Genomic DNA, 19,850 nt, shown 5'->3' on the forward strand with positions numbered 1-19,850 from the left:
AGTCATTCTCAGCTGTTTGGATTGCTGCTTGAAGGTATGGATGTATGTGGTCTTCAGAGCAGGCAATAGCCACAGATGCATGAAAACTGCTGGACTATGACAGGATGAAGAAAAAAATTCTCTAGGTGGAAGCTGTGTGGTTTGTTTTCAGATTTGCTCGGTGTATTTCTTCTCTGTAGGTGTGAATAATCACAGTTCTCTCCTGGCAAAAAATAAGGCATGTTTCAATTCTCCCATGGAGTTACCAACTGTATTTTTAGCTTATTAATTTATCGTAATATTCCTACCTCTGAGAAATCAGAGTGCTGCTGAGAAACATACTCTGTTCATACTTGACAGAGCAGCGTGGCCTCCAAACCAACAAGAATACCAAACCCTCAGCTGCTCCTTTCCCGTACACACACAGACATAGCCTGATGTCTTTCACGTTGTTGAGTGTTTGTGGCTGGCAGTACCGAAGGTCTCTGTTCCTTCAGGCAGTGGGGCAACGTGGGGCTGCCTTTGTGTATTTTGTGCCTTGCCCCCATTTTTCCAACAGGCTTTCCTACCCCTTCCTCCTTTCCCCTCACTTCTTCTTCTTCTGCATGAGATCTCTTTGCACAGGCTCTCTCAGTCTCTATTTCTCCTTACCTTGCTGGTTCATCTGCGACATGCAATGCCCACTATGTGCCGTGCTTGCACCTGGCTACCCACCTCGCTGCGAAAACCAGCATCCAGGCTGTCGGTGGCGTTTCCTGTCCTCTGACTCAGATGATTTATTCTTCATCCTGCTCGCTGCCCTGGCATCTTATTTTTTCACATTCCTTACGGCAGGGACTTGTGCCAAGCAAACGTTTATTGGGACAAAGTATCACCTAAAACTAGCTCATAAATGAAGCCTCCTTCTCCCACCCCTTGGCAGCCCTGCCCTCTTTGGCAACTGGGGAAAGCCTCTGCAACGTGTGGTATGCAGGGAACCTCCTGCAAGGACTCTCCCTGTAATCTCAGGCATCTGTCTTTGGGAGACCCGGCTGCGTGAGGAGTTGAGGATGACTGCTGAGGGTTTATCCTCAACAGCAAAAAAAAGGTGAGGGTTTTTCTGACTGTGTTAGCTGGCACGCGAGGTGAAATTCCAGCATAGGCAAGGTCATCTGCAGTTCTTGCATGTTCACTAGTTGAGATAAACTCTGCAAGAGAGCTAAGTGATGAGCAGTGACCCAGGGCTGTTACTGACTGTGAGTGAACGCAGGACTGAAAACCTTCCCTCTCTCTATTTTTTCCAAAGCAACACTCACCTTTAGCAGGGTACTGTGGCTAGCACGGAGGCTGGAGAAGGTAAAGCCAAGCCACTTCAAATAATCCCTGCAAATAACCAGCCTAGTCTTTTTACATCTCTCTTCTGCCTCCACTCCCTGACCCTTGGTATTTAAAGCAAATTATCTCACAATACAAAAAAAAAAAAAAGGTGAGTAAAGCAGGTTGTGAGCACCTATTTTTTCTGATCTAAGCTTCTTCCTGACTCTTATGAAGGAGGAGGGAAAGAAGTTACCTGATATTTTTCAGACTGGTTCTACTCTATCTTATGGCTGGGTTTGGGGTTTGTTGTTTTTTTTTTCCTTTTCAGGTTTACTTATCTGGAAACTTTCCCTGTTTAATAACCATCATGTGTGTTATTCTCCTTTCTCCAGCTCTGGTCATTCCCATGTTCCTGTTCCTTGTGGTTCATTCTTAAGCAGCCACTAAGTTTTCTTTGAAGTCATTTCCTCTCACTGAATTCAAGTATTTCCTGGTCTTTGCAGATAAGGGATTTAAATGACAGAGCTATATGTGTTCCCTGCAGCAGATGTGCTACGGAAGAAAACAGGTCCAATTTTAAGGTGTATCTGGACCTAAAGGGCATCGCATAATCCCTATGGATTTTCTAGGTCTGCAAAAAGTAGTTCATCTCACACTGAAGTTTGCAAATCAGACATGAGAAAATAGCTATCCTTTTTTATTATGGAGTGAACAAAACATTCTTGTTTTAAAACTCACGCTCTAGATAACTTTTAGGGGCACTGGGACTTGGCCAGGTCTGAGCTCTGCAGCTCCCATTCATTTCTAATTCTTAACTCTGAAACTGTTCATCCTCTGCCCTTGTGGTGAGACGTATTCTTTGAAAAGTTCATCCGGCTCAGATGGAAAACGAACTCAGAGATCTCACTGGCTTTCTCTATCTTGGACATTATGAGCCTGTTCTTTTTGCTGTTGTTGACACCTTGTGCCAGCTTGGCCTAAGTCTCCTTCACTGGGCTAAATCTCCTTCCCTGCACTGCCTGCCTTCCCTTTGCTGCCAGTTGACTGTTAGCTCCATCCAGTGGGATACCAGGTAGATGTCCTGTTGCCCGTAGCTGTTGGACTCCTGTGTTGCAAGGAGGATGCAGGAGACACCGGTATCAAATGCTCTTTGGCGCTAGGTTAGATTGTTTCCTGGTTGACAGCCAGTTTGGGAACTTGCTTAATCCTGGCTTTGGCTTAGCTGAAAGTATCCAAGATGTTATAGCTGTTGCTTCCAATACAACCTACACAGATGATTGTCCTGAGTCAGACTTTCAAACTCGTGGTGATGGGAAAGCAGGCAAAAGGACTTGGCTGAAATTGTGTTCATGCATTTCCACGTGTTTAAGCACCCTGATTTAGGGCACAGCGCCGAATGGAGCATGAGCAGGTCTGCAGTGTGCCTTTTGCTTGATTTTCATAACCGTGGGAATGCTGAGGGGCAGTCTGAGATTCTCCTCTAGTCTTATGGCCAAGTCATTGCTAGACTCTGCGGCACAAAGAATACAAAAACACTGTTTCTTTCAGTACTAATAATTGGCTATGGCCAACAACAACTCCAGAGTTCAATGGACATGGTTTTCTCTCTCACTTTGTGTGCCAGTTGCCATGGTAAGCAGGAAGCACAACCCAGGCATTTTCCTAAAGGGAAATTGAAGTCATGAAGGAGGTAGGAAAGGGAGTCAAGCCCTGAGTTCAGCTGCTGAGTAGGAAAAAAAAAGCATTCCATTTAACCCAATGGTTCATCTGTTTTTCAGGGAGAAAAAACAGCAGGCTGAACTTCAGGTATGTCCACTGAAGCTAAAACCATGAGAAACCCTCTCTTTTTTTTCCTTTTTTTGTTCCAGGGTAGAATAATGGACAAATACTAATAATACTCACTTCCACGCTACAGCTCAGAGATTGGATCAACGAGGGCACTGCAAGAATCCAGAGAACCAGGGGACTTAATTCATAATTTTTTTAAGTTCTTGCTTGTTCTTTACAGACCAACAGAAGTGCATACACAATGCACCAGAGGCTTCATAGTAACTCCTCTTGTTCCAGCTTGGCTTCCCCTCTACAAGCACCGGGATCCCAAAGTATTTCTGTACTCTACTCTGCATTGCTCTGCATTATCACAGGCAAGGCAGAATTCTGCAGGAGATGCGCTAAATGGGAGGACGTGGTTGTACACCACTGAAAGTTCAGTCTGGTAGAACTAGAAACAGTAAGGAAAAAGACTAATTTTACCTTTGGAAAATTTAAAGCGTTTCAGATAATGGTAATTCTACAGAAGTCTCCAAGCCCTCACTTCATTTTCAGAGCTGCAGGGCAGCTGCAGCCCTCATAACCTGCAATCAGACAAATGCGTGATCAGGCCCTGACCTTCATCTCCCCAGTCAAAACCCAGAAAAACCTACCGTCATGCTCTGGCCGCTCACATGACAAAAGAAGGGCTCCAACTCCATGTCAGAGGAAGACAAAGCATTTGTACTGCATTCATAAACCAAAACCAGGAAAAAGAAAACATTCCAAAACACCACTAGGGCACAGGTCTGCTTTTATAAAAACTCCAGTTTAATCTCATGGCTGAGACCTGGCAAAACATCTTTCTTTTGGGGCTGTTGTTTTTCTTTCTTTTTTTAAAGCAATAAGGCACAAAGGCAGGCAAGTCCACACAGAGCACAAAGCTTAACAAAAATACAATCCATCAGACCTAGCAGGAGAAATAATCACAAACCAGGGCCAGTGGGATGGGGACAGTCCTTTTCACAGTGTCTGACTTCCAGCCCTTCCCTTGACCTGGCAGCAAATAATATTTCAAAGGGGACCAGTGCCTGCAAGAACAAGATCTAAGGCCTGGGCTGCTGCATGGAGCCCTCAGGAAGCACTTGCCTCCTGCCATCCTTCTTGCCAGGGCTCTTAAAGCCCTGCTCCATCTCCAGTTGAACTCAGTGGCAAGTTTTCCATCCCTTGCTTGGAGCAGAATTAGTTATCACCAAGCCTTTACATTAATAAGGAGCAAGCAAAAGCTAAACCAAATAAGGATCAGCTACAGCTTCTCCTTCACCTCTAGAGACTATTTTTTTTTTCTAGAGATGGAGAGAAGCAAAAGGAACAACTGAAAAACACGGGCATGCCTGAAAGGTAATATATGCTCCAGTAGATGGTTTGCATTTTCAAGGACTGGGGAGAAGCTTGTGGTGGAAAGCTAAGTCCTCTCATCTCCTGTGATCTTGTCCCTCCTCTCCCAGGACATTATCCAGCTCAGGAAGGCAGATTCAGGCCTTCTGCCCACCACAGGATAGCCAGAGCTCATTAGCTTCTCCTCTGTGAGCAAAAAGCCAGTTGATCTCACACCTTCAGTGCTACAGAAGTTGCAGCAGAAAACAGTTCCATGCATCAGCCCAAGCTTCACAGATGTGCAGGATTCTATTTAGGCAATTCCTTCATTTTAATTACATTTCCTTTTTAATATATTTATATAGAATGTTCTTTTTTATATATATATATAAAAATTTAACACAATATTCACCACTACAGGCATTTCAGAATTCAAAAAGAAAGAAAAAAGACTTTGATTGCACCATTTGGACTCTAGATGAGGGAAAATGTTTCAGGGCTTTATGGATGCTCTCTAATGCAGACCTAAGTTCCTCTGAAGCTCTACAGGTGAAAAAATAAGCTCTTCAGTCTTTCTGAAGTGACAGCATGGGATGGACAGCCCAGAGGAGTGAGGTTTATAAGGTAAATTACAATCCTCATTTCTATTTACCCTCCCACCAATAAAGCAGCTCCCACATGACCTAACGTTACCCATGTCCCTCTTTTCCATCAGGGGATTCGCATCTTTGCCAGCCCAACCTTTTCATTCTGAGCTACACTTAACAGAAGCTGCACAAGCACCCTGACTGTATGGAAAGAATAAGTGAAATTTAGTCACTTGGCTTCCATTGGTAAAAGTCCACAACCAACATGTGCTGTTGATGTCATATCATGACTGAGACTGGGGCCACCTGCAGTCTTGGGCATGGCCTTTATACTCTTCACAGTCTCAGGAGAATTGAAACGTACTGCAGGGTCCCTGAAATGATCCTTGCAGAGCTGCAAACCATGTGACAGTCTGTTTACGAAGGTCCTTTCCATTATGCCAAGAAAAAAACGACTTAGCTCTCCTGTGCACAAAACTTCAAATTCTGGGCCAGACTCATCTTCCATAAATCTGATCTACTGGTCTCCATAATGCTTCACAGAAAAAAAAAAAAAAAAGAAAAAATGAGCAAATCCAAAACCAAGCAAAAAACCCAAAATCCTTTTTTGAAGCCTCTAGTGTTGCAGGGTAGGAGTTTGGTACCCACAATGTATCACTGCAAAACGCTGAACTTCAGAACAGCTTCCAGTCTCAGGTTCAGTCTGCTCCTGCAGGCTGGCAGAGGACAACCTAAGGGCTCTGAAGCAAAAATGACGTCAGGTCTGACCCTGAAGCTGACTTCAGAAATGGCTTAGTAAAGCTGGATCTCAGAAAGCTCTAACCACACAGTCAGCACTATTTAATGGGAGAGGGCTTCTGTCTTCTGGCTCGAAATACCAAGCTCTGGTCCTTGCAGCTGACTGCAGCTACCAGTATCAAGATGGATCCATCAGTAAGCATTACAAACTCTGCAGAAGTCTAAGCCTGGGGTTGGGTATGGTGACACTTGTGCAATGGTGCACCTTGCAACTAAACAAGTATTCTCAGCTCTGCAGGATCTGGGGCTTTATCTCAGCAGTCTTGATACAAGCCCACTTGTGACCATACAGCTATAGTGATGTGCCCGCATTAAGTCCACTTGGTTACGCTCCTAGAAGTTTGATACCTCATCTGAAGGCTGGAGATGAAATTGTAGATAGAGATGAGATCGATCTACAGAATAGAGAGGTCATTACAGAATCTCTGCTTAAATAAAATCCAGGATCTGGATCCGAGTTCAAATTCTGAAGCATCTTTTAAAAGTATAGTCTGGATACACATTTTAGTCGAGGCTGATCTTTAATATTAAGTAAAGATTTCTAGTAATGTTTTCTTGCAGGAGTTTCACCACTTATGCCAAAAGCGCTATTACTTACTGGAATGCTGTTAAGAGTTGAGACAGTGTATTATATACAAATTGCCAGACCTCATTTCTTGTTCATAGATCATCTGATATGAGAATAAGGAGGGGAAAAAAAGAGAACGGTTTAAAGGTGCCAAGGTTTCATCACATTTTCTTTTTTCTTTTGATATATTACTTTGTGAGCTTCGCTGGCTCCATTCCAGATGCCTTGGCAGTCAAAACTTCTAGGAACGGAGAGAATATAAATCCCTGCCCAAAGTAAACTATTTTGTTGACGCCAAAAAAACCTGGGCATCATTTCCACAACTTTTAATTTCTCCAAAGCCTTACCAATACCTTACAATACCTTGTATCGCACCTTCGCCAGTCATTTGCCATTAAAAGCTTTCCCATGAGGCAGTAAAAAGGGCATTCAGGTGCCATGTGAACGCAGCACAGAGCTGTGCTAACTAGGAGGAGCATGGAGGACTGGCAATTTGCTAGTTCTAATAGGAGGCTGCACAGGCATCTTATGGTCTGGGAGGAGAACAATACAGTTGTCATGAAGCTGCATATTGGACGTGCTGTCCACGGCTTGCCCAGGTAAAGCATAGGCTGACATCTGTGGGAGAACATGGACCTGAACAAGAACTCCAGGCTCTCATCTGGTTTAATATTCTCCCTCAATAAAACTGACAGCACGGACTTAGTTCTCTGCTGTGCTTTCTCTTATGTGGTGCTATGCACAAATAAGGAGTACAGTGGGGAGGATCAAAGACTCCAACTGGTGTCCCTCTTGTTTTTTCACACTCCCCTTGGATACGGCCGGAGAAAATTCTGCTGAAGACATATGCCTTGCATTTGTGGGCTCAGAACTTCTCAAAAGTACCCTGGAATCTCTCCCCTTTAGCAATCAAAGTGTGAAGAGAAAGCGCTGTACAGGCTCTGGACACTAATTAAGTGACACATCCAGTACAGACCAGGAGCTCATGGGCTGAGTTTGCTAACAACTTGAAAATGACAGTACTTCAGAAAAAAAGCCCTAAACATACAACCATCGGGAAATTCTGACTGATGCTCATTGTGGTGGCTCCGGCACTTCCTACCAGATGCTCATTTACTGCTTAAACTATAGCCCATAATACCCATCTGAGGGCCTACAGACTCAGACATCTCCATGAATGATGGCCCGTGCAAGCACCATTACTGGGACAGTCTCAGTGCTGGCAGCAACACCTGTGTTCCTGTTTCCTCCGTAGTCACTAGTGACACTTAAATTGCAGAGACAGCACAGGCTCTACCTGACTTTGCAATCGCCCACGGTCACCAGGCAATAGATGAGCCTGCGGTGAACATAGAGTTAGAAGCTTTATAAAGAAAGCTTTAATTCTATTCCCACGGCAGCTGTTGCTTATATGAACGTGTATTTGTCTGTAACAATAATGGCCCTTCAGGAGAGAGTTTAATTCACTTCAAATCCCCCTCTCAGGATATCATTCATGATCTGTTCTGCAGTCCCACAAATCATCCTCTTTACCATACTCTTAATCAGTCTTAAAGCACTGAGGGACAGAGAGGTGACAACCAGCCATGCTCTCAAAGAAACAGTGTAAAATCACAAGGAGAGGAAGTTTAAAGGAAGAAGAAGCACCTGGGGACATGCCACACAGTGGCAACGAAAGACCAAGGGTCAAAGATATGTCAGTCGGGGTGCAAGAGAGCAATAGCCCAAGGACATGCAGATCAGAAGATCCTCTTGCTTTTCTCTGCTGTTGACAACATGGAACACAGCTGGAGATAGCTGCAGAGGTGTCATCTGTCTTTAAGCAATGATGAAATTAGTTGATACTGGCCTTTGTTATGACCATATCTTTGATTTCATTGATACCAGCCTGAGAAGTCTCTACCACTGGACAAAACACTGCACACTCATTCCCCAACCACACGGATCTTGACTGCCCAAGGAAGGTGTGGCTGAACACAACAAAACTCATGAGCAGGATTTGTAAGATTAAAAGAACAACTAGGCGTCTCCTGTCCAGCTACTTTCATTCCAGCCTTTGCACATGCTGTAAAGAGCACATCTTTGATGCAAGGACAGAGCTGGAGGCAGCGCCTTCAGGTTTTACGTTTGTCACTGGAACATCCTTGGGTGTCTCACACCCTGTGTGACGTGCTCATGCCAGCTTCACCTTCCTCTTCAGCTATCCCCAGCCTCCTGCACTGTTTATTTACACTGTCAAAATCAGATAACAGAGATGGATAGGCACGGTCCTTCACTGGTGGCTGGGAAACAATGGAAGGAGGTCCCAAACATCTGGACTTACCTCCTCAGCAGATATTGCGCCCCTGCACCCTGGGCTGCAGTGCTTTGGAACAGTGTTTTCTCCCAGCCCTATTTTCTAATTATACCAAGATTTATTTTTCCTTTTTTTCCATCAGGGGGATGAGACTTTCACAGGGCTTGTTAGGCAATAAGTATGAGGAAATGCAAATTCCCTGGGACTAGCTTACAAAAAAAAAGCAGAGTGAGGGACTAGGCAGGGGTGAGAAAGGGAAGGAAAAGCAAGACAAAAAGACTATGACTCTCCGTAGCAAAATGCTTTGCAGGAAACCATAAAGGATTTGGGTCCATCTTGCACAAAATAGTTATAACAACAGCGAAATGGCAAGAGAGTTGGTCTTGGACACTCCCATCCCATCCACCACAGAAAAGGAATAAGAGAAGCAGTTGTTACTCAATCTGCCTCCCGCTTCGTCCATCCAGAATCACAGAGCGCCTCTGGGGCTGGTAAAAGCAGCTAGTAGAGGTCTCCAGCCTCTGGCCATTCTTGGGGATGGTCATTTTGTTCCGCAGTGTCACCCCCTCAGGAGTTGTCCACGAAGTCTCAGACAGATCACTACAAATGGGGCTCGAAGACGTGGTCTGAGTGGGGCTCCTTATGGGTGATAACAACACCCTCGAGTCTGCTGAAGAGGAGGGATGGTCCATAATGGGGAAAGGGGGACTGAAGAGAATCAGACTCTGGGGTCTTCCAGGCCTAGATCTATAGGAAGGCTTGGAGAACCCTGATGGCCTCTCCATCTTTGAGGACTGCGGGTTATCTCCAGCTGTCTCCCCCTCAGAGGTGCGCTTTCGGCGCAGAACAGGGGCATCCAGAGTGGGGTGATGACTAGACTGAGATGGCTCCAGTGGAGAGCCAAGGCTGCTGTGCCAAGGACAGGCTGAGTCCTTTTGAGCTGGGTCACTGTTTTCTTTCTCTGCTTTGGCTTTCTTCTCTGTCAGTGGGCTCTTGGGAGCCTCTAGGTGGCTCCATGCAACCCGTTGATTCTGCCTGATGGCCTGCTTGGCTTCTGCTTCCTTCTTCTCGGACTGCGGAGCAGTGTTCTGAGCCTGCAGGGGCTGGGGAATCTGGGTGTACTGAATCTTGGGCGGTATAACAGGCACCGCTCTAGCCTGGCACATCTTAATCATGAAGGAGGTCCTGACCGCCGACACGCTGACAGGGGCAGAGTTACGGCGGCCAGTGGTGGCATGGGCCACTGCCAGGTAATCCAAGTCTAGATCCCCGTGGGCATTGAAATGAGACCCCCACGGAATGCCTTTACTGGCAGCAGGGCAGGCAGTCGGAAGGGATGGAACAGAATCACTGGTTTTTACTTCCTTCTGCCCACGCAGGCGATTCCCAGGGGCAGAGGGCATGGACAGGCTCTCGAATGTGAAGAAATCTGGGGCTGGAAGGAGTGAATCCAAGTTGAGGGATGATGGCCTAGTCTTCCCTTTGCGAGGTGTTTCTTCATCTTTATTACTCAGCTGTGACTCAGTGGCAGAGAACAATGCTTTGGTAACAGTCTCTCCTCCCAGGGCAGCATCCTGAGATATGGATAACTCCTCCTTTGTGCTCTTCACCTGTGAAGAACTGCCTGGGCTATTTTGGTATGGTAAAGGCAGCTCAGGCTTTGAGCTCCAAGGGTTTTCATTGCTTACATCCACTTTCTTCTCCTCTGGCCCTGAAACAGGGATTCTGGATGGTCTTTCTTTCTCAGCTGGTGCTTCCTCCCTGCTGAGGGGGTACCTCAGCTCCTCAGGTTTCAAAGGTTCTTCTGGAGACCTTGTGCCATTCTCATCTTGCTTCGCTTTGCCTGAACTAGAGGGGGAGATGGGTTGTGTTTTCGGTAGCTCACAAGTCACTGGCAGAATGTCACTGCATGGTTGCTGCTGGTCCATGGCATCTATGAAAGAGAATGGGATAGTCCACAGACTCATCACTGTGTCTTTACTGTCCAGGGAAAGGCTGCGACTGAACCGTGGTCTAAGAGAAAGGCCTGTCTCTGCTCTCTGTCTCTGTGGCTGAAACTCCTGTATCATCTTCTCCTGAATGTCCTTAAAGGTAGGGGAATGGAGTGGGCTTGTAACCCACTGGTGATCCTCCCATGGCTCCACAAGTTCTAAGCTCTGGACATTATCTGTCCAGGTGTCCTCGTCATCCTGGTCACCAGCATCTTGGATTCTGCTAACAGCATTGCCCTTCTTCAGCTCCTGGATTCCAGCTCCACTCAGCGCCTTGGAGGAGAATGTGTCCCTTTCATCAGCAGTCATTATCTCAGGCTTCTCCCTCTGAGTCTGGACTCTGGTAAGACCATCCTTTTCCTTCTGCAGCTGGTGAATGCTATCTTTTTCTCTCCCCAACTGTCCTTTGGAACAAGAAAACTCATCACTTGGGGCAACCTCATTAAATTCTGATTGTCTGTGAAGCTTCCAGTCCAGGGAAGGAGTGAGACATTCACTCCTGCTGTCCTTCACAACTGGGTGATGGTTCTTTGGAGCGGCTGTGCCAGTTGAAAGAGTACCCACTTTGGGTAGGGCTGATGCACAGCTCTGCTGTGCAGCCACATCAGACTGGCAGTTGTGGAGGCTGTCCTGTCGTTCCATGCCAGTGGCACCCAATAAAGGCACCTGAGTTGTTGTCTGTGGTGTTCTGCTTGCAGATCTCTGCTCAGACAGTGTTGGACTCTGCTCTGGGCCAGAGGAAAAACTATCTGTTTGTACTGAAGGAGAGGATTCAGTAATTAGGCCCATCTTGGGGACAGCTGCTGGCAGGAGCAAGAGCTCCTCTTCAGATTCTATAATTTTCAGTTCCTGCTGTATCTCTGGCCACAGCGGTTCTAGAACGGTGTTTGCAGGGTCCTCCTCGGTCTGAAAAACAGAAGAAATGCCATGACCTGGCAGCTCACAACTTCCAAGCAAATAACCCTCCATTTTCCTCAAACAGCCCTTACAGAATAGACGAACTCCTGGACAAGGACGCTCATGGGTACAGAAACACACACATGCTAACTGCTACCAGTCCAGGGAAGAAAATACATCTATAAACAAGTGAGTTTATGGAGGAGAAGATCAGAGGTGCAGCCAAAATGAGTCCTGGACAGATGTACTGAAAGAGTGAAGTGAATGAGTAGCTGGAATGTCTCAGCCTGTTTCTCAGCTCTTCCCATTCAGTGCTCACTTGGACTTGACAGAGGATTTGCATTCCCAAATCGCACACAAGCTGGAATGAATAATCTATTCAAGAAGCTATGCCAACAAATCTTTAAATAGCTGTCCAGAGATGAGTATCACTGTAAGAAACTTGGTGAAAAATCTCTGCTAGAAATATAGCAGAGGCAAAAAAAATAATAAATAAAAAAATAGTGTGTAGATAATGGAAGAAAAAAGGACTGTTCAGGCTGCCCAGGACAAATGGGACAGTAAAAATAGAAGGGGAATTCAGAGACCATGGGTCAAAATGGTCAGACATCCGGACAGTCTCACATCTGGAGAGTCTCAGAGCAGACAAATTGTTCTGACTGCAATCGTATAGTTACTAGAAAAGAAGTCTAAGACAGGACAGTAGGCAGTTGTGTAAAGGTAAATCACCACTTTGGTCACGTGACAGGAGTGAAATCAGTACATGATCAGTTCTTGACCTGGGTCATAGACTGTTTTCATGACTACAGACACACAATGAAACTTAAACAAGCCTCCCAGTCACCACCATGACATTGTCCCCCATCTTTTTTCTCATGCCTTCTTCCTTACCACATCTCTTAAAGGCGACCGTTCTTCTGCCTTATCCATCTCGATTTCCTGCTGGACACAGCTGCTTTCTGAGGAGACATCCTTCGTCTTGAGCTGTCCTTGCTCTGCCTTGTCTGCCGGGAGTGGCCCTGTATGAACCTCAGAGGCTGGTGTTTGTTCCAAAGTGGGACTTTGCTCCGAGGACTGCTGGGGGCTGTTGGTGCTGCTTGTGCTGCTGCTCTGCACACATAAAGTCTCCTGATTTTCTGCTGCTGGCTGTGGAGTTTCTAAGAACTCAGGTTTCTTGGCTGCCACCAGCTCCTCAGGGTGAGAGCCTGGATCAGAAACACAAATGAACGATGTAACTACTTGTGACTGAAAACATGTGCCCTGAGACAAAGCGGTGCTTTTTCAACCCAATGCCAACTAACAAAGCTAAAGAGCTCCCTCCGGGCACAACAGGACACTGCTGGGAGTCCACCCACCTCCCCAGTGTCATTACTACAACAAGCACCAACCTGACCTGCTGCCGTCAACACCCACCCTGCTACAGCTTGGTCTCTTTCCTGCCACAGTTTGGTCTCTTTCCTGCCACAAGACAAGAGCAGGCTGGAGCAACCTCCACGCCACTGAGCTGCAGACCACCTCCAGTAGCCCGACAGAGGCTCCACGTCACCTTCCTTAACACACTTTTACCTCTAGATGCTGTCACTGGCAGGGTGGGCCCTGTCTGTTTCTCCTTCCGATCCGGCACCTGCTCTGTCCTCGTATGGGTCCCTGCTTCCTGGGCAGAGGGGCTCGTGCTCTCAGCCACCAGGGAAGACAACTCCTCCAGGCTGGAGAGGGAAAGCTTCTCCTTGGCAGGCACACGGCAGGGGGTGCTGTTGGTGCTGATGACTGCGGATACCCGGAGGGGTACAGAGACCGCAAAGGGCTCTGAGATGTTCAGGGCTTTCCTCTGGTGACGGGGAGAGGCCTCCAAGGGAAAGAGGCTGCTTGGGAAGCCTGACTTCGTGGCTGTTTCAGAAGTGTAGAACATGCGGCCGCCTTTGGGTGAAGTCTGCTCGTTTTCAGCATCTTCTGCTGCCCGGAAGACCTTCAGCTGCTCAGGGGGTGACTTTGCCTGCGGTGTCCGGGGAGGACCTTTCTCCCCACTCATCTCTGAGCATCCTTTGGCCCCCATGCCAGATCCTTCCCGCTCCCACTCATTCTCCTTGCTGAGGTCATATGAGCTGCCTGTGCCTCCTGTCCGTATCTTCATCACTGGGACAAAAAACCCTCCAGTAGTCACTGCCCGTTTGAATCTGCTCTTCTCATCCTCCCCTGGACAAGAGAAGATACAAGGGAGTCAGTGGGAAGTGAAACACTAGCAAGTAACCTTCCTCTGTGAGGAGCCCTCCTTGGTCCCTCTAAGGATAGGTCCTGCCCTGGTGAACAGCCATGTTTCCCCAGAGGGATGGGGACAAGCAGGCACTGAACACCTTTCAGGCTCTAGCCCTGGGGCCTCCTTCAATCTTGGCAGGCAGGGCTGGATAGGATCCTCTCCAGTGGAAATCACCTAAGACTTTTATTAGAGGCCCCTCTCAATCACATGCAGCCAAGTCTAGGGCTAGCATGCATTGCCCACAAAGATCATAGCTCCAGGCTTTGTTGGTTTATTGCAAGAACTTTTCACTGCTTTATACTTTTATACTGAGAATTTTGTGCCCAGAATAACCAAGAATGAAACTGAAGCAATCTCACTGCCAATAAAGACACAGCTAGGCACAGAAGTAACTCTCAGGTACGTGCACCAACATGAAAGTCACAGAAAAGGCTTAAAAATGCATGCACACAAAGGTGGAGGCACATGTCAGCAGCCATGGTACCAGCATACAAAGGTACACAATACGGTCAGTAAGGCAAAGAAACAGATCACTGCATCCACGCAGGAACGGGGGAAAGCTGAGAATGCAGAAGTGCAGTCCTTCACCCTTATAGTATAAGCTGTTGATGTCTCACCTTCTACTGGCAAGGAACACAGCGAGTCCATGCTCTTCGCGGGCCGAATTGTTGCTTTTTCTGTGGAAAACGAGTATTAGAAACAGGCTTTAAATCCTGCAGCTTTCCAGCTTTCAGCCCATAAAGACCAATGGCTACATATAGATGGGCGTGCCAGACAGACATCAAAGTTATTTTCCATTTCCAAGCATTCCCCCTCTGTATCCACACCATGTGGCTTATTACCCACAACACTTGTCCACACAGCTGGGGATCTGCTAGCGCTAACAACAGCTTTGCACCTGCCGGACATGTGGAGAGCTATACTTAACCCAGCCAGTCAACACCATCTCCACTGCGAAGCAGTTAAGCATCCCCAAAGCTGTTATGTACCACTGAACCTCCCCAATCAAGCCAGGCTATTTGGTTCTGAGGACTTTTTAACTGAACTGACATAAATGCCTTCTCACCTCTCATTCCTGATAGCAAATGTGAGGTTATTTTTACGTTGCACTCCCAGGCTCTTTGTTGGCATGAGCATGCTCTGCCTCCAGCAAGCATTCCGGGAAATTTATAAGGCCAGTAAGCAACTTATTTTCCTGATCATCCTTGCTGGACTTGCTTGTCCAGAAACAAGCTGCCATTTGTCACCAGACACTCTACAGGTCTCTTCCTGAGAGGTTTTGGAAGCTGTTGTTGCTGTTACTGGTCTGAAAAGGGGAGATGGGTGGAATGTAGCTGGCGAGGAAGACAAGTTAGTCTCTGGCAGCCCAGAAAGGGTCCATGGAGCTCTGGAAAATGTCTGGGAGGAAAGTTTGCTGTTTACAATGTTGCACAAAGTAGGTAAGGCAGAAAATGAGCAGGCTTGTTGGACTTCATTTGTTTATATAATTAAGGCTTCTAGGACTGAGTTTCACATGAGTGTAGGAGAAACTAGCTACTTTTAGCATTTATATGGAGTCCTGGCTACCCTTTACGTTCATATGGCATGATGTCTTGAGCACTGGCTCCGCTTCCCCAGAGGAACAGAATTCAAGCTGTGGAGCTCGCGTTTTATGTGACTTGCAGACTTGTGTACATGGACACAAACTGTGTTAAAGCATGTGCAGAGTTTCAACAGCAAGTTCATCTGTTTCCTCACATTAGGCTGTAAGCAGAGAGTACACAAAAATACGACATGGCAGTGCTAAAGCACTGCTTCTCAAAATCACGGCTTCAATGCCTAAATCTCTGCACACGGTTGTGCATTTTTGTGTCCTGCTGGTGAAAATGTACAGCCTCCTGTCACTCAATACTGTGCTTGGAACAAGACTCAGCCCCCACAACCAGTGGGCTCCAGTCATTCCTGGGCATCCTTGGGTTAGCACTATTTTGGGACAGAGTATTCCTTATCAAAGTGAGAAGGTGATCCCGTGATGAAAATAGGATGGAGAGCTATTTCGAGGTCTGCCACGGGCACCCTATGCAAGGCCATCTGTACATGCAAAACATGGGAGAAGGCAGGGGTCCAAAAGGAGCTGGATCCAGCATTTGGCTTCACGCTCACTTCTGATCCAAATACAGCCTCTCAAATGTGGTGGTAGGTAATGTTGCCAATATTACCTATTTTGTTTTAAGTCTTGCAATGTTTGGTAGTGCTCCTCCAAACACCAGCTCCTGGAGTCACAAGATGATCTAAAAAAAATCTCACCTTTATCTTTTTAGAAAGTAAATTTCTTGTCTTGGAAATACTAAAAAAATCTAGGACATATAAACCTGAAACACTTCTTTTTGAACTCAGATTATAAAGGGTATGGTTTCTTTTACAAATTGTGATGACTTTTTGGTCAACTTCATGATTTTTAGAACTTGAGTCATCATTTCTGAACACTGGGAATTGGCACTGCCGTGTGATTTCCTATGAAGCAGAGCGTTGAAGAGATTGCAGCTCAGGAGGGGCTAAAACTTGGGATTATAGCCAGGAGAAAAGACAACTTCTCTCTTGTAAATTCTGCAAAAGTAATAGCATCCCTTAAAGCACTGAGAACCAGAAGCCATACGAACTCCTGGCGCCTTGTTTTTCTCAGACACTCAACACAGTTGGTTCTTTAATGCCCTTTAGTATAAGGACAGCCATTCACCCAGTGCCATGTAAGGAACATTAGGAGACAGAGGCTGGCTGCACTGAAAGAGTGGATTAATCCAAACTTACATAGCATTTTCTAGTTCCCAAGCTTGACAGATGGGCAATGGCAGCCTGTTAATCACATACCAAAATTGAGTATTTGCTGTAGCTGTTTGCCGTATCCTCCTGAAAGGGTGCTTTTCACTATTACGTGAAAATGAGGTGTCCATGAAACAAGGCAACACGACCCCATTACACTACCTCAAGTCTAATGGTATTAATGTCATGTGGATACAGGTAGCCCCATGCTATCAACATCCCAGGAGAAAGCTGAAGAGAGAAATACTTAACTGAAAAGCGTGTTCTTACCAGAGAGCTTCTGTGCCCTTACGAAGACACTCCCATTTCGACTCAGTTTAGACTTTGATTCTGAGCCAGAACGGCCCAAGTTAAATATCGACTTCCATTTCTTGGACTTGGTAGATAATTTTCTCCTGGAAGGAAAAAGGGCTCAGAAGGTTACCAAACTCCAGAGACTTTTGTCTTCTTAATTGAACTCTTTCCCCTCCACACTTTCCTGCTTCTCACACCTCTTTCAATTCTAAGGCATCCAAGGCATAGCTACACAACCAACTCTTGCTTTTCTATGAGTGATTTATCTGTATTGCTGATTTAACAGTGTCATGGATGGAAAGACACCTAAGCCAACTCTTCAGATAGCTGGCTTTGGCATCATGCTACAGCAACTGTGATTGACTAAGCGATCAACCATGCCTGTCTCCAGAAAGGAGAGGTTTCCGAGGCTAGAACTATCTTGCAGCACAGTAAAGAAAAATTGTCCTTGTGTCCTCACTTTAAAGTCCTCGTGTCTTCTAAGTTTTATGAATTTGCAAAAATAAAAGGATCTCTTAATACAAACTAGCTACTAATACTTCCCAAGCCAACATGAATTTAATCATAGGTGTTACAGGATCATATGCTTTTGTAATGTACTAACCAAAAGGAGGAGGATTAAGGCAATTAAATCAATTTCTGGTAAATGTCAGAGGAAGTGGGATACCAGTTCCCTGTGTCTCTTTGGAAATCCCAGCTTTAAAGAGAAAGAAGCTGCTACTCTGGAAGCCAGTTGTCTTCTATGCGTATTACTGAATGAAGCTCTGTTTCAGTTCCTTCATATACCCATTCTGACTCCTCTTTCAAGCTCCCCTCTTCCAGAGCAAGAACCTCTTATCTCCCTATCTTGCTCTCCAAAATGGGCTTTCTACCCCCATTGTTCCACTTTTCTTTCAGATCAGTATTCAGAAGAGCACAAATCAGTCCTACAAAGAGGATTAATATCTTGGGGATAGGACTGTTCTCTTCAAGTGATAGAGGAAAAGGCACTCTAGAGGGGTGATACATCCTTTTGTCTTAAGCTGGTTATCCTCTTGCCAGTAATCTGTTAGATAGCTCATTTTTGCTTTAATATATCAAGTGTGAAGAAATGTCTTTGCTACAGTGCTTTATGGGTCAGTAGATTAATGAGCCTCCTGCTGCAGAGGCTATAAACTCTCAGAACCAGGCAGTAGAGTGGCCATATATTAACAGATAGATAGACCAATAGATAAATACTTATGCTGGGCAGCACTGCCAACAACTGCAGCAACCTCAGCTGAAATAGGACTCTTCTCCTGGTGTACGCACAGATGGTATAGGTGCCAATATGTAAATAAAAACTCCAAACCAGGAGTGAAAATTCGGCTTATTACTTGGCTGTGAGTGCAGAGCAAGCTGGAGAACGAACCTGAGCAGGTCAATGTCACCAGGCGCGCCATGGGCTGGCCACCAGCAGGTGGAACTCATAGGAGAGCTGTGTCCAGACCTGCTGCATGCTCAGCCCACCTTTAGCCAAATCCTGAGCTGACCCAAGGATGCAAAAAATTAATTCTTCCTGCCGGGCTGTGAGGTTCTGCCCTTATGGAGGGATGAGGACTAGTGGAGCTATGAACCCAGCAACTGTAATGCTTCTCAGGAGCAGCTGTGCCTCTTTTGAGAAGGGAACACAATTTTTTCTCGGTGGATCATGTGTGCAGGTGTGGTGGTATCACACTAACAAAAGTCTCATTCCTAATCATGCTGGGGAGTCTGCACTTTTTTGTTTGCACTTTATACTCCTTTTAGCACTTACTTGCTGTCAGGGAGATCAACAACTGTGTGGAAGAGGGACCCAGTTACAGGGACAATTTCAGGCAAGCTGTTCTCTCTCCTCTCCTTACGAGCAGGGTGGGAGGCCGACAGACTCCGTGCCTGCGCTTCTTCCAGGCTCACCAGTTTCATTGGCAGGGAGGCCGAGGGGAGGGTCAGACTCTTCACAACCGATGCGCTCTCTGAAAAGCAAAATAGATTCCAGCCTGGGGTGAGGAGGGATGAGAGCAAGAGCTTCATGTCTTTATTTGACTGTAACGGCTCCCGCGGAGGGGGGAAAGCAGCAGCACGTGCCGGGAGAAAGGCTTTTTGTCAGATAAGTCTTCCATCTCCCCAGCAACCTGAAACATCTGAGTGTATTCCCAGCAGGGGCCACACTCGCCAGCCAAAGGCTGTATTGCACAGACTTGCTGCCCCTGCTGTAGACATTTTGGTGTGAAAGAGGCATCTCTGAAAACCACCAGGATTCATACATTCCCCTTTCTCCTCCCTCCTTCCCTCCCTCCCTCCCAAAATTTTGGAGCAGTTCAGTCCCCAGTCTAAACCTGGTGCCTAATTCTTTCTCTCACTTTCACATCTTTCTCCTTGTCTTATTCCAGGAGGGATGCTGTCCTGAAAACCAGCATTACTTTACCTTCCTAATGCATTTCGAGGCTATGGAAAGCAGAGTGACTGACAGCCCTGGGAACTGAAGGTCTCTGTTTATATGGGCAGCGACAAAACCAACTTCCCATATGCCACCCCACCAATAGGCCTGTCCTAAACAGACCACCTCAAGGTGCATGAAGGAAGTGTAGTCTCTGGAGTCCGCTCAGTACTCAGCCCTACTGCTGAAGCAGGGTACAAGTTGAAGGGCCACTTTCTCACTAAGAAATTAACTGGAACCATCAGAATTATTTTCTCCCAACTCCACACAGCTTTTAAAGGCCAGTGGTGTTCAGCACTTGGGCCATTTTTGGGCCAGTGACCTAGAATACAACCAGAAGCCTTGTAATTTACTAGTCAGTGTTTTGCTGCAATGCTAATGGCAGTAGAGGTGCAGTTCCTCATTCCATGCTTTCTGCCAGGGCATAAACAAGAGCACAGGAACAGCACCTGCAGCAGTAGAGCAGGGGTGCTACAGGTCGAGCAGGGACCATACTGGAACTGTGGACTCCAAGGACTAGTAGGGAAT

The 19,850-nt window shown here is 46.4% G+C and overlaps 1 protein-coding gene across 1 annotated transcript in view; it reads right to left on the reverse strand.

Moving 5' to 3' along the window:
• Positions 1–3,812: 3,812 nt before the first annotated feature.
• ARHGAP31 (Rho GTPase activating protein 31) overlaps positions 3,813–19,850 on the reverse strand; it is a 61,734-nt gene continuing 45,696 nt past the window's right edge. Inside the window, exons 7-12 of the mRNA XM_063351486.1 lie at positions 18,660–18,858; positions 16,862–16,986; positions 14,410–14,469; positions 13,105–13,731; positions 12,430–12,743; positions 3,813–11,547 (exon numbers count right to left, since the gene is read on the reverse strand). Coding sequence (XP_063207556.1) covers positions 9,085–11,547; positions 12,430–12,743; positions 13,105–13,731; positions 14,410–14,469; positions 16,862–16,986; positions 18,660–18,858 — 3,788 coding nt within the window. The 3' untranslated portion in view covers positions 3,813–9,084. The remainder of the gene's footprint in view (positions 11,548–12,429; positions 12,744–13,104; positions 13,732–14,409; positions 14,470–16,861; positions 16,987–18,659; positions 18,859–19,850) is intronic.

The sequence above is a fragment of the Chroicocephalus ridibundus genome, chromosome 1, assembly GCF_963924245.1.
Source record: "Chroicocephalus ridibundus chromosome 1, bChrRid1.1, whole genome shotgun sequence".
NCBI classification, from domain to species: Eukaryota; Metazoa; Chordata; class Aves; order Charadriiformes; family Laridae; genus Chroicocephalus; species Chroicocephalus ridibundus.